Genomic DNA, 14,598 nt, shown 5'->3' on the forward strand with positions numbered 1-14,598 from the left:
AACATTCTGCATTATGTCTTGTGTACTTACCCAGTAGTAGTCCCTCGAGTATTTCACCTTGCTGGAATGCAGCCCTCAATCTACTTTCCCTCCCTACGGCAGTATCATGGACACTTCCATGGTGTGTTGCCATGATGTTTGTTATGTTGCCATCTGCTGAACACACAACCTGGCAGTTGATGGATGGCCAGCTCTTTCTGTTTATGTATCAGTCTGTATCAATTTATTGCACTGAATGCATGGTGGAAGTTTGCAATTCTGTAAAACTGTTGCATTACAGTTCTCCACTCCATGGGGTATATAGGAAGTATATGTTGTCATCCACCTTGCTGCACACCAGGAATTTTGCCAGGATATGGGTTGGCAGCTGTCTGTGACACTCCCACAGCATCCCCCATGTGTCTCTGGAATATCCCAGATGCAAATACACCCAAACTGAGACACACTTAGGTTTCAAAGCGGGTAGGGTTTCCTCACAGGGTATGCACAGACATGTTGCAGACCTGCTGCACCAGATTTCTATCTAGCTGGTACCTGTCAATTATTTGCTGGTCTGACAACTGGTTTAGTTGCAGCCTTGCTTCGACTCTTCTGTCTGTTCTAGGAGGCACAGCCACAGCCTCATTTATGTCTTATATCACTGCAGCCTGTTGCAGTTCATTAACAGCTGGTTGCATCTTGTATTTTTTGCTATGAAATTTGACAAATTCCAAAGTATCACCTTTTACTCCTTAAGGTCTGTAAATCATACACTAAGGATTACAGAAACAGAGTCATCAGAGAAGTTTGTCGCATTTCAGTTCCACTGTGTGTGCATGATGTGTTTTGAAATCAGACAGGCGTGCATGGAATACATAATTATCCTATGCTGAATAGTTAAGTACTCGGACTACCTTCAATGTGTCTTCTAAAATCATGTCCACAGCATTTGCGCTCAAGTCTTCCTTTGGTGTGCTGTGCTGTCCTTAAATAGCTTCCATGAACTTTATGGAATTTGGTCCAAGTTTTTTTATTTTTTTTTTATTTAGTCAAAGCATACAATCTTCACGATTTTCACTGCAAATAACTTGCTTTCCTTAGTTCCACTCATTGTTTCAGCTACAAAAATGATTTCCAATAACAATAAAACAATTCATTTTCTGACATTCTCAGACCAAATGGAAAACCACACACACCTGACACAAAAAAATACTGAAATAAATTTTTATTTAGTGATACAATGAAACCAGGCAAAAAAAGATTAAAACAGAACTGAAAATAAATTGGTACTTCAAAACCAACTTTTCTCCTTCAGAAATGAAAAAAAAATCCAGAATTCTATAGTTCAAGAAAAGATAAATATAAGCTTAACAGTCTGAAACCGGAAGACTAACAATCCATCCCCTGTACACTTTGATCTTCATTTAATGTTTAAATTTTGAAAATTTTACATAACATCTGAATCTTCTTTACAGATCTGTAGAAATAATACTAACTTAGTAGTCATGGAACTATATGGATTATTTAAAAGGTCTAGTACTCAGCTTTACTGTATTAGCTAAAATTTGCATACAGATTTCTTTAAACTAACAGTTCTTTGTATGTATATGAATCAAAGCTTGCTACTGTGTAAAACATTATTTTCTGATGTTTCTGAATTGTTCCGTGTGATGGGATGAAAATGTTTATATTTTGGTTCGATATTCACATGGATAACAAAATTATGTAAGCCCTGCACACCAATTCTGTGAATCTTCTTAGAAATATTCAGTAGCTCCTCTGAAGTCTTTTCTGTAGTCATCTTTAACTGCTCTCCTGTGAAGTTTGGATCCTCTGAATAAAGTTCGTCTCCTGGTTTTGTAAAGAAAACCAACATGTTACTTTTAAGTTACTTTTCAAGCCTAATATGCATCAACTTTACATTTTTTTCCCTCAGTTTTGCTAGGAAAGCTATAAGAAGTACTCACATTAACACTGAATTGAAATTTGCAGATTTACTTTATAAACTGCACAGTTAAAAAATTTATTTCATTTTGTACTACTATGATATTCAGTACATTATAACTATGTATACTTTACATTCTGTTACAATACTGTTTCACTTTCTGTATAGTATGTAATCTATCCATATATAGTTTGCTTTTAGTTTGTTACACTTGCTTCAGACTGTCTGAACGTGCTCTCTGAACTTGGGTCATTTGCTGAAAGGGGTCAGTGGACCAAACCTATCTGCCCACTAAACAAACGTAAGTAAATGAATAAATTATCTCTTTTATTTGTTGTTGTCTTTCGACTTTTCCCAGTTAGGGGTCACCACAGCGGAACTCCGGTCCGCTAATGATTGGCAGTTGATTTTCACGAACGCCGAGGTGCCACCTCCACGTTCATCCTTCAACGAAGGCACGCCCATTTACGCATGTCTTTTGAAAGCCCACCCAACCGCAGGGAGGACATGCAGACTCCACACAGAAGGCACTCCCCGCACTCCAGCCGGGAATCGAACGGGAGAACCTCTTGCTGTGAGGTAACATTTTAGCAGTAGATACTAGATATACAGAGAGAGGTTTGTCAACATTTGAGTCCACTCACTCCCTACTTCTCCAGGAGAACTCTGTGGGTATCATTGCATGTAATTACATGTTAAATTTATAAGTATCTTTATTTTACAAGGCTGTAGTCTAGAGTTGGCCTAGTTTACTTCATGTGCGGATGTGAATCCTGTAATTATCCCACATTTATGTCTGCCTGAATGATGTCACCTTCCTTTTGGCTCCTGCCTTGGCCAGTAGACTATTTCCATTGTCTACAAGACAGATGTGCTCACGGCTTATGGAGTCTCTGAGAGAAGTATATCAGCACTTAAATCAAAATATCTAAAATACTAAGGTTAAAAAGTTGTGTGGTTTCTACATTTAAAAGGACATTTGATTATATTCCTATGCAAAGCCACACTAGAGGATGAAGTTCTAAGTGGCAGATTAATGAGCACACTGACAGTAAGAGGAATGCCAGGCTGGGAAAAGACCTTTTCAAGCTAAAATGCCTTCCAGAAAAGCACTCTAAAAGGGGAGTCTGCCTCAAGAAATTATATCCAACTTAATTTGCTACATAAAAATATGGATAAGGGCCGGCCTTGGAAAATGCTGTGACACCGAGCTGACCACATAGCCTACCTTCCCACACTATCTGTCTTCTCCCTTCTGGCCTACTGGACTTAAAATAATTTCAAATTCGGTATCAGAAAAATATATAATCCTTATTTCGCTAAAAGAACACCTCAACACTAAGTAGATCATGAATTAAGTTCAACTGAAATATAAAATTGGAAAGTTTTTCTGACTCAAATGACCTAAACGTTCATCTCCATACCCAATACAATGGGATGCCGAGATGTCCAGAGTGGGGAAGGGAGTGATGGTTTTGGAGGGTTGAAAAACCAAGAAGAACATGGAAAATTTCTAAACTAAGTTGTACATTCTGATCTCATAGTGCTCCTGCCTTTCTTCACTGGTTGCCAGCTACTTCCTGCAGCTGCTCTGAGCTGTTATATCCCTTGCTTAATTACTTCTCTTAACTTGATCCAGTCATAAAACCTGTTGAACTTCCTCAGAATGATTAATACCAACAGTTGAAAAATGGGTAGGAATAAATGAAAGTACAGTTGTATAAAATCTTTCAATAGCAGTAGATGTCGTCCTCTTCACTGTTGCAGTATTCTTCAACTAAGAGATTACCTGCCAAGTATAGCCCAATGTCCGGCCACAATACCAAAGCCTTCAGCACTTACAGGTGCTGTATGCCACATGTGTGCTGTCTGCGCAAGATGTAGGGCATAAAGGTGACGTACAGACGCAAATACTCAGAACTGAAAAAGCCCCACAAGGAACCGAATGTCCTCAGGAACAAGAAGGAACATGTACATCCAAAAGGAAAAATAAATAAGGAAAAGGAAGAAAGGGTCCCTCAGCCAGGAGGGAAACAGAACACAGGGTAAGAGTCAAGACAGAGGGGGGAAGTGAGTGAGTACTGCAGCTGTGAAGAAAAGGACAGCTACTGTTATGGTAAGATTATACACAACTGTACTATGTCTTTCCATATCACTGTTGCAGTATTCTTCACCTAAGTCAGAGTATAAGAGCTCAAGAGGAAGCATGGGAGGAGGAAGATATAGAAGAACCCTTCACAAATCCATGCAGAATAGCCTTGGCAAAACCTGTTTTGCCCAGCAAATAACATTTAACTTGCACTGTTTAGTGAAATCATGAACAGAGGACAAGTAGCAGTATCAAGGATAGAACTGGTATCCAGACCCTTAAAAAAGCCACCAGAAGTGGTAACTGCCCTAGCAGAATGTGCCTTTACATATGAGGAGAGACATTTATCATGCACAGAATAACTAAAGGAAATAGCCTTAGAAATCCAGGAAGAGACTGTTTGCTTAGAAACAGCCAAACCCAAAGTCCTGGGATGAAAAGAAACAAAAAGCTGCTCAAATTTGCAAATAACTTTAGTGTTGTCTAAATAATATTTGCTCTGTCTATGCAAATCCAAGGTATGAAGAACCTTCTCACTGGCAGACTGTGGAGAAGAAAAACAGGAAGGATGATGAACAGACTGAGGACAACTCACTGACCACCTTGGGCATAAAAGAAGGATTAGTATGAAAAACAGAAAAAGGAGGGATAGCCATGAGAGCCTGATGTTCAGAAACTCTTTTGGCTGACGTAAGAGCCAAAAGAATAACCGTCTTCCAAGTACAATGCTGTAAGGAAGCTGCAAAAGCAGGCTCAAAATGAGCCTGGGTCAATTTTTCAAGTACAAAATTGAGGTCTCAAGAAGGAAGAATAGGCTTTCTGGGAGGCCTGATATGAGGGACCCCTTAAGGAATTGCTCGACCTCAAACCTAGAGGCCAGAAGAGGATTCAAAAGCAAACAAGCAGAAATTGCTGTCAGGTGAGGTTTAACTGGAGAATATGCCAACCCATCATGGAGCAGATCACACAAATAAGAGAGAACCAGAGGAGACTCCACTGATAGGGGATCCTGATGGTGAGGGTGGCACCAGGCAGAAAACCTTTTCCATTTGAACATACATGATTTTCTTCTAGTGTGTGTACTGGCCTCCTACATAACCCAAAGCACATCCTCAGAAAAGAGGTGCCCAGAAGGGATTGAAATCCTATCACCCACAATGTCATCTGGAGAATGGACAGGTAAGGATGGATAATAGACCCCTTGTCTTGTGTGAGAAGAGCCACCTAGTGAGGTAACTTGTGGTGATTACCCCTGGCCAAGTCAGAAAGAAGGGGGAACCAATGTTGTCTGGGTCAAAAGGGAGTCACCACCAAGATTTTGGGAGAGTCTTGCCTGATCCTGTGCAAAACATGTGGCAACAAAGGAAGGGGAAAGTATACAAAAACATTCCCTTCCAAGGAAGAGATAGGCTGTACACTTTCCAAATCAGAGGACTTGAGAATCTGGAAGAGAATAGAGGAAGTTGTCTGTTCAAGGGGGGAGGGGGGACGGACAAAAATATCTATCCGAGGAATACCCCACCAATGGATGATGTCCAGGAACACATCTTTGTGAAGCATCTATTTTTGACCTTGTGTTCTTTCTTGACCTACTCAAAGAGTATGCCATGAGACTGTGCTCTGAGGGAATGTAAACCACCAGAGGAGTCACTTGATACTGGATAGCCAAGTCCCAAACCTGAAGAGCTAGTCTGCAAAGAAAGGATCTTGTCCCCCACAGCTTATTGACATACCACATAACTGTGGTACTGTCTGTGAAAACTCTGAGGGGCCCAGAATGAAAGAGGGAATGAAAAGCTTGCAGAGCCCTCATCTCTTATGTTGATAAGGTCTGACCTCTGATGAGGAGGCCAGAGACCCTGGACCTTTAGGGGACCACAAGAGGCACCCTACTTCCTTGCCTGAGACACATGTAAAAAGCTCTAAAGTGGGAACTGGAGCTTGAAAAGGAAGTCCTGGATTGAAACAGAGGTGATGAATCCACCACTGAAGCTTGAGCTTGAGACAAGGAAGAAAGGTTACCGGGAACTCCAGGGGTGGCAATGTTGAAGCCACAATAATTTGAGGTACCAATGAAGTTTCCTCATGTGGAGCCTGGTGAGAGGGAGCATGACAATGGTAGAAGCCATAAATTCTGGGACCCTGAGAAACTCCCTAGCCATGACAGATGACAGAGGAAGAAGGGACTGGAAAAAGGCTACTGGAGACGAAGCCTTGGGGGCAGAAAGAGATGCCAGCATGGGAATTGTCTGAATCCTGCATCTGAGGAAAACTTGATCCTGGGAAGGCATCAGAACTGATTTCTGGAGGTTTATGGTGACCCATAGTCTATTTAATAGTCAAGTGGTAAACTGCAGATCCTGTAGCAGAATACTGGGAGAAGGAGTTTGAAAAAGCAGATCATCTAGATAGGAAAAATCTGTATACATCAATGCCTGCAAAAAGCAATAACATTTGGTGAATACCCTTGGGGCAGTAGAGAGGCCAAAGGGCAAAGCAAAGAACTGAGAATGCAAGGAAGAGACAGAAAAATATAAAAATTTCCTGAAAAGAGGATGAATGGGAATGTGAAGGTATGCATCCTTGAGATCTAGAGACACCAGAAAGTTCTGGGGGAGTAAAAGAGGAAACAATGTCTGAAGGGATGACATCCAAAAAGAAGGAATCTTGAGAAAAGTGTTGAGCAGGAAAAAATCCATAATTGGTCTCCATCATAAGGGCGGTGCCTCCACAGACCCTGGAAATTACCGCCCCATTAGCTTGACAAGCCTTATCTGCAAAGCCATGGAGAGGATCATAATGGAACTCATAAATAAAGACATAGGGAACTTGCAGACTTTGGATCCAACCCAGTTTGGCTTTGTCAAAGGCAGATCCTGCCTCTTAAACTTGGTTGACTTTTTCGAGACAGTCACCAAGGCCATTGTTGAGGGAAAGGCAGTCCATACAGCCTACCTCGACCTGGCAAAGGCCTTCGACACAATACCCCACTCAGGTATCATCGAAAAACTCATCAGCTTGAATGTAAACCCATACATCACAAGATGGGTTGCAAACTGGCTAAGCGACAGAACCCACAGGGTCAGAGTTGCTGGAGCCATGTCAGACTCAAAGCCTGTCACAAGTGGTGTCCCACAGGGCTCAGTCCTGGGTCCACTCTTGTTCGGCATCTACTTTTCTGAAGTACAAGCAAACACAGGAGGGTTATGGCCGACAAAGTTTGCAGATGACTGCAAACTGGGCGCCATAGTCGAAAACACATCTGACACAGATATCCTCCAGAAGGGCCTCACAGAAGCGGATAACTGGTGCCAGAGCCATGGCCTGAAGTTAAACGCCAAAAAATGCATAGTCATACCCTTCGGGAAAAACAAGGTTACCCCTAGCTACCATATAGGTGACAATCCACTGAGCACAGAAAAAGTCATCAGGGATCTGGGGACCCAAGTTGACAGTAGTCTTTCGTTTGACACTCATGTTGCTAAAGTAGTTAGGAAAACCTTCTATAATCGCCCACCTGATCATGAAGGGATTCACATCTAGATCAAGGGAGGTCATCGTCCCCCTGTACTCATCACTCATTAGACCTATGACTGAGTACAATGCCCCGTTCGGAATGTATCTGACCAGACACCTGATGCAGCTTGAAAGGCCCCAAAAGTTCCTCACCAAAAGGATAAAGGGTCTCAAAAATATGTCTTATGCTGCCCGACTGAAAGAACTCCAGCTTTATTCAGTCTCATACCGCTTGCTCAGAGGTGACCTGTGCCTGACATATAAGGCCATGTCAAACCCAGATTTGATGAATATGCTTCACCTCAAAAATCTAGATCCCTCAGAACCACAAGGGCGGAGACTTAAACCTTGACACGGTTATAAATAGAACGTGCTGGAGGGACAGATTCATCACCCAGAGACTCCCTATGCTGTGGAACAAAATCCCGGTACATGTGAGGCAGAGCACCTCGCTGGCCTTGTTCAAGAGGAATCTTGACCAATGGATGGGAGATCGCAGATATACCCCAGGGATTACTTCAGTGTCACTGCTGACAGAGGCACAGAAAAATGATAGGCATAGTTTTTATTCAAACTAAAGGGGTGGCGAAAGCCACATAACTATGGGCTAGGCTTATAAATGCCCTTGGGCAGATAGCCTAGTATGAACCTATGAACCTATGAACCTATGTACCCTCCTTTTGGGGGACTAAATACATTCTGGAGTAAAATCCCTTCCCCACCTCAGTAGAAGGTACAGCCTGAATGGTGCCTGATCCAAAAGAGATTTAAGAACTACTGGGAAATGTGAAAGATGTTCCCACAGAGGTTGAGGAATGCCTGAAAAGGGAGGAAGGGACTTCCATACTATCAAATATCCCTTACAGATAATGGACAGAACTCAAGAATATGAGGTGACCTGAAGCCAATTTGTAAGAGGCAGGGAGAGGTGGAGAGGAAGGGAAAGCCAACCATCAAATAGAACCAGGCTTGTCCTGAAAATAAGGTTTATGGGAGGAAGATTTAGCAGGCGGAACATGCCAAGAACACTTCTTACCCTTATGAGGAGGGCAGGTTTGCCTAAGAACAAAGGCAGACTTGGAAGGATAGTTCCTTTGAAACTTTGGAATAGGAGAAATAAAAATATATTTCATCTCCTGCAAGGCTTTGCTCTTACCCTGGAGGGACTTGAATGCGTCAACAGCAGCAGTTCCAAAAAGACTTCTGTTATCCAAAGCAGCATCTAAAAGTTTGGCCTTGATGTCATCAGACAAAGTTTGAAGACCTAGCCAAGAATAACACCTCATGACTGAACCAAAGGTAGCAGCTCTAAAACAGGCATCAGCTGCATCATAACTGCATTTAATTGAGAGGTGGGCAACTTGCAAAGTGGAGCCCAACAGGCAAAGGGCAGAAGCCTTCCCCTCGGAGTCAGGGAGGTCAGAAACCACCCTAGAAACCTGGGACAGGAGGGCCAAAGCATACCTAGTTATAGGGATCTGGTAGTTAACTGCCTTAAAGGACAAAGTGGCAGCAGTGTAAACCTTCTTACCCAACCTTTCCACAGCCCTACTATCCTTATCATAAAGTAGCAACTTGTTAGAGGGCAACAACTCGGATGGCTTATTAGAAGAGACCGACACTACAGAAGGGTCAACAGAAGGGCATTTACAAAGATATTTCCACTCCTCAGGCACTTTGTAGAACCTATCAAGCTTTTTTGTGCAGGAGGCTGAGAGTCAGGGGCTACAGGAGCTGCAGAAAAGGTATCCAAAAGGGCAGCCAGAACAGGAGGAACAGCAGATGGTTTGGGAGACTCCACTGCAGGAGCTCATAGTACCTTTTTTGAATATCAGAGACCTGGGAACAATCCCACTTAAAATAGTTGAGGATACATGCAATAGTATCCCCCAAAGGACAGCTCTTCTAAAGGAGAGTCTGGACTTAAGGAATCCTCTTCCTCTGAACTATAGTTCAAGTAGGGAGGAATTTGTGAAGAATAGGCTAAGGATTCTTCCCCAGAGTCCAGATCCTCATCTGAGGAATCCAATTCTTTAGGCCTCTTTACATGAGTGGAAGACCAGAGGGAGTAGGAACAGAGACACCTTGAGGTGGCTTCACTGACATCAAAGTATTAAATAAAAACCGAGTGAAATCCTGCCATTCACACTGGGGATCATTCACAACAGGGGAAATATGATTTGTCTTCTGTTTCTTTTTCTGTGGGACATCTGCTCAAAACAACATCGGCAAGTCAGACCCCTGCTGCAACTCTATAATGGTGGTAGGAACTTCCTCCCTCTTTAAAATCTGAGAAATTCTCATAGGTCCCTCAGATATAATTAGCTAATGTGCTCTCTCAATCTCCAGTACAGAAGTCTGAAAAGCCTCTGAGGACAGGTAAAAATCTGGACCACTGCCGGTCTCTGATGGGTTAATGGCAGAGGAATCAAAAGCAAGCACTGGACTGTCATCAGGGTTTTCCCCAGCCTCTAGAGAAACATCTTGGGGAGGCTAGACGGCAGCGGGATTGGGCCTGAATTTTTTGGCCTTCTTCTTGGCAGATGGATGGCCTTTGGGCTGGGAGGATTCCTCCATAGCACCCTAAGCCAACAACGTAAGACTTTGGTTCTCAAGGTATATGGACAAAAAGGAGAGGCAACTACTTAGGGTCTTGGGTGCAAATGCCTGGCAGACAGATCACTGCATATGATCATGGGAAGCACCCACACAAAACAAGACACTGGTTGTGATGGTTTTTTATGGAGAATCTGCCTCCCACACAGTCTTTCTGGATGACATGAACGCAATAAAAAAACAAGAAAAAAAGGAAGCAAAAAAAAATACCAACAGGGGACTCACCTGAAAAAAAATGGTTGGTAACCAGCACAGCAGATGAGTGTTCAGACCAATGGACGATAATGGTTTTCAGATTGATGGCAAAGAAGTTCTGAGTGTTTGTGTCCATACACCACCTTTAGGCACTATGTCTTGCATGACATATGGTGCCTGTAAGAGTTGAAGGCTTTGGTACACTGGCCTGATGTTGGGCTACCCTTGGCAGGAGATCCCTTAGGTGAAGAATACTGCAACAGTGATATAGAAGGACATAAGCAGCTATGGTAAAGAAATAATAGGAATTATTTAGAGGGGCTGACAGATGTCAAAGTATTGTACAATAAGGATAATATCACAGAACAAAAACAGGCACAACCGCAGAGTGCTAAAGAGAAAATAATGGGGTGTTTGGATAATATGCATGCATTTAGAAAGATTGCTGTTAACTCACTCAAGTATATAGTGCTTTTTTGTATACTTCCAATTAACATTCATAGCTCCTTATGGTGTCAGGATCTTTTTTATATATGGCTTCTTTAACTGAGCGACCTACCTGTTAATAGGCAATATAAGAAAGGGCAAGGATTTATTAACAAAATGACACTAAGATTGTTAATTTCCTGCAGTGGAGAAATTAATCACTGGTTGCCACTTATTTTTCATATTTATGCTAGCACTTTCATAACTGAGAGACCTACATGCTGTTGAGGGGTATGTCATGAAATATCATGGTGAGAAACAAGAAAATTCATTGTGAATGTCCATTTATATCTCACTGTACTTAAAATATTGCTACTTGCTTGCTAGTAATTATGCAAATAAGCAAGATTTCCATATGTATGTAACATTACAAAAACCAAGTGACTTTAAGACCGCTACATATCATCAGGTGTATCCTTAGATATTGTTGAAGAAAACCGTCTGATATTTGCAATTTAAGTTGCACATCTTCCCGCGGTGGTGCAGTGGTAGCGTTGTTACCTCACAGCAAGAGGGGTTCTCCCATTCGATTCTCGGCTGGAGTGCGGGAAGTGCCTTCTGTGTGGAGTCTGCATGTCCTCCCCATGGTTGGGTGGGCATTCAAAAGACATGCGTAAATGGGCGTGCCTTCATTGAAGGTTGAACATCGAGCTGGCACCTCGGCGTTCGTGAAAATCTACTGCCAATCATTAGTGGACCGGAGTTCCGCTGTGGAGACCCCTAACCGGGAAAAGCTGAAAGACAACAAAAACATCTTGAGAGATATTCAGTATTATTTATATTACTGATTATACAATTAAGCATATACTTTCATATTTCTGAAAATGTCTAAATAAACATGCATGCAACAAATTTTTTGCTATCATGTGAAAGCTTATACCTGATTAACCAAAGTGCTCAAACAGTACATGTCCATGTTGTACATTTTCCAAGATATGACAATTTGTTTGTGAAGGTTTAGCAAAAATATAAAGTACAGTTTTGTACCTACCATAAATGTAGATGTTCGAAGATCCACACTGCTGCAGTCATAACCTGTGGGTAGTCCGCTGTCCTCGGTCGGCCCGAATACCAAAGTATTAGGCTGGCGTCGGTCATGGGCACTCAGATCTGACGTCAGTGCGTCATGGTATTAAAGCGCATGACCGACATCATATCCTCAGTCTTTTCTTGCCCCAGATGTCAGAAGGCCCTAAAAAGAAAGGCCACAGCCTAAAATAGAAAAACCTCCAAAACCCATGTACAAACAACATCTATAACCCAAACCATACAACCACTCCAAACTACAGAGGGGAAGGAGGGAGGGTAAATTGGACTGCAGCAATGTGGATCTTCGAACATCTACATTTATGGTAGGTACAAAACTGTACTATGTTCTTCATCTCACATTGCTGCAGTCATAACCTGTGGGTAGAATCCCAAAGCAAAGGTAAAGGGAGGTTGGCAAAATCATAAAGCATTGGGAGCTGCTAATATGCCCTGTAAGACTGCAGTGGCAAATCCAGCCCTAGATTTGGAATAAAGAGGGAGATGGTAATGTTTAGAAAAAGTGTGCACTGAACTCCAAGTAGCTGCTTCCAAAATATCTTTAGTAGCTACACCCCTTAAAAAAGCAGTAGAAGTGGCAGTAGCCCTAGTGGAATGAGGTCTGATTCCAGCCGGAATCTCCTTACCATGATGAGAATAACAAAAGGCAATACAATGGCCAATCCACTTAGAAATAGTTTGTTTTGAAACAGGTTTCCCCTGAGAGCCCAAAGCAAAAGAGACAAATAACTGTTGAGACTGTCTGAACCTTTTAGTCCTGCTCAAATAATAATGCAACTGCCTGTGAATATCCAAAGTGTGCAAAATTTTCTCCCCTTTATTTTGGGGATCAGCATAAAAAGTAGGCAAATGAATAGATTGGTTCAAGGCCACATTTGAGACCACTTTAGGCATAAAAGTAGGGTTAGTACGCAGAGATACCCTATCCTTATGAAAAATCAGGAAGGGTTCAACTGCCATTAGAGCCTGTAATTCAGATAGCCTTCTAGCAGACGTAATGGCCAACAAAAAAGCAGTCTTCCAAGACAAAAACTTTAACTCAGACGTAGCTGCAGGTTCAAAAGGAGGTAAAGTAAGTTTTTCCAACACAAAATTGAGATCCCAGGAAGGAGTAGGAGCTCTACGCGGGGGTCTTATGTTCTTTGCCCCTCTAAGGAATTGCTTAAACAAAGGATGAGAGAATAAAGGTGGGTCACAGCCATAGTGAGCAGAAATGGCTGCAGCATGAACTTTTACAGAAGAGGACAAACCCTTGTCTAATAATTCTGTAAGATATTGAAGAGAAACACTCAAATCAGGCCTGGAAACATCAAAGCTCTTTGCTTTGCTCCGAATAAAAAATCTCCTCCATTTATCAGCATAAACTTTCCTTGTACTAGGCCTTCTGGCCTCCAAAATAACATTCAAAACTTGTTGAGGAAGCTGCGACCCTCCAGGTTCTAGAACAGAATATGCCATGCTGTTAGATGCAGGGACTGAATCCTGACATTGAGGAAATGATTGCCCTCCTGAGACAAAAGGTGTGGAATTGAAGGCAAAGGCCAAGGAGGCTCCCATACTAAACTCCTCAGCAGAGGGTACCAGTGCTGTCGAGGCCAATCTGGAGCTATTAGAATCATGGAGGGCTTGTCTTGTCTGACCTTCAAGAGCACCTTGGGAAGGAGAGGCAGAGGAGGAAAGGCATAGACGTGAAGATTGCTCCAACTGAATGATAGAGCATCCACTTTCCAAGCTGTTGCAAAACTTTGGCAACTGGAAACTTAGTGGAGAAGTGAACAGATCTATGTCTGGAGTCCCCCATATCACTGTCAACTGTCGAAATACATGAGGATCCAACTTCCACTCGTGGGGATCCACCATCTGTCTGCTCAAAACATCTGCTAAGGAGTTCTGTGCTCCTGGCAGAAACCTTGCCTGAAGAGTGAGGTGCAAACTGAGAGCAGTCTCCCACAAAATCATAGCTTGCCTGCAAAGAGGGTACGAATGGGTTCCCCCTTGCTTGTTGATGTACCACATGACAGTTGTGTTGTCTGTTTGAATCAACACTTGTCCCGGTGAAGTAAATCCCTGAAAGCCATCAATGCAAATTGGACTGCTAACATCTCCTTCAAGTTGATATGTAAATGTTGAAGTCTGGCAGGCCACGTGTCTTGAACCCATTTTCCATTGAGGTGTGCTCCCCAAGCCTTGTCCGAGGCATCTGTCGTTAAGATCTGACTCGCCTCTGGTCGGGTCACAGAGAGTCCCTTGTTTAGGTGACATTCCTGAGCCCACCACAAAAATTCCTTTTGAATGCAAGGTATTATTTGAATGACAGTGTCCAGATCGTGGCAGTGTTGTGTCCACACATTTTTGAGATACCATTGTAGCTTCCTCATATGCAGTTTGGCATTAGGAAGCACCAGAATACAAGATGCCATGAACCCCAAGGCTTGAAGGACTGTCCTTGCAGTCAGCCTGGACCGTAGAGACAATTGTTGGAAGTAACGTGTAAGGTTCCTTTGCTTGTCCAGGGTCAAAAAAGCCATCTGGGAAGCTGTATTCAGTCTCACACCCAGAAAGCACATTTCCTGAGAGGGTACTAGACTGGACTTTGTTTCGTTCACAGAATACCCTAGGCACCTTAACACTGCCATAACATACTGTAGATGGTGAAGAAGCTTGTTTTTGTCTTGAGCAAGAATCAGGCAATTGTCCAAATAAGGATAAATTTGTATTCCTCTTA

At 42.5% G+C, this 14,598-nt stretch overlaps 1 protein-coding gene across 1 annotated transcript in view; it reads right to left on the minus strand.

The window, feature by feature from the left end:
- Positions 1-1,189: 1,189 nt before the first annotated feature.
- The window catches only part of NUDT19 (nudix hydrolase 19), a 135,126-nt gene continuing 121,717 nt past the window's right edge, over positions 1,190-14,598 (minus strand). The window contains exon 3 of the mRNA XM_044081880.1: positions 1,190-1,830. Coding sequence (XP_043937815.1) covers positions 1,592-1,830 — 239 coding nt within the window. The 3' untranslated portion in view covers positions 1,190-1,591. The remainder of the gene's footprint in view (positions 1,831-14,598) is intronic.

The sequence above is a fragment of the Protopterus annectens genome, chromosome 8.part1 (assembly GCF_019279795.1).
Source record: "Protopterus annectens isolate FY-2018-M chromosome 8.part1, PAN1.0, whole genome shotgun sequence".
Taxonomy (NCBI): Eukaryota; Metazoa; Chordata; order Ceratodontiformes; family Protopteridae; genus Protopterus; species Protopterus annectens.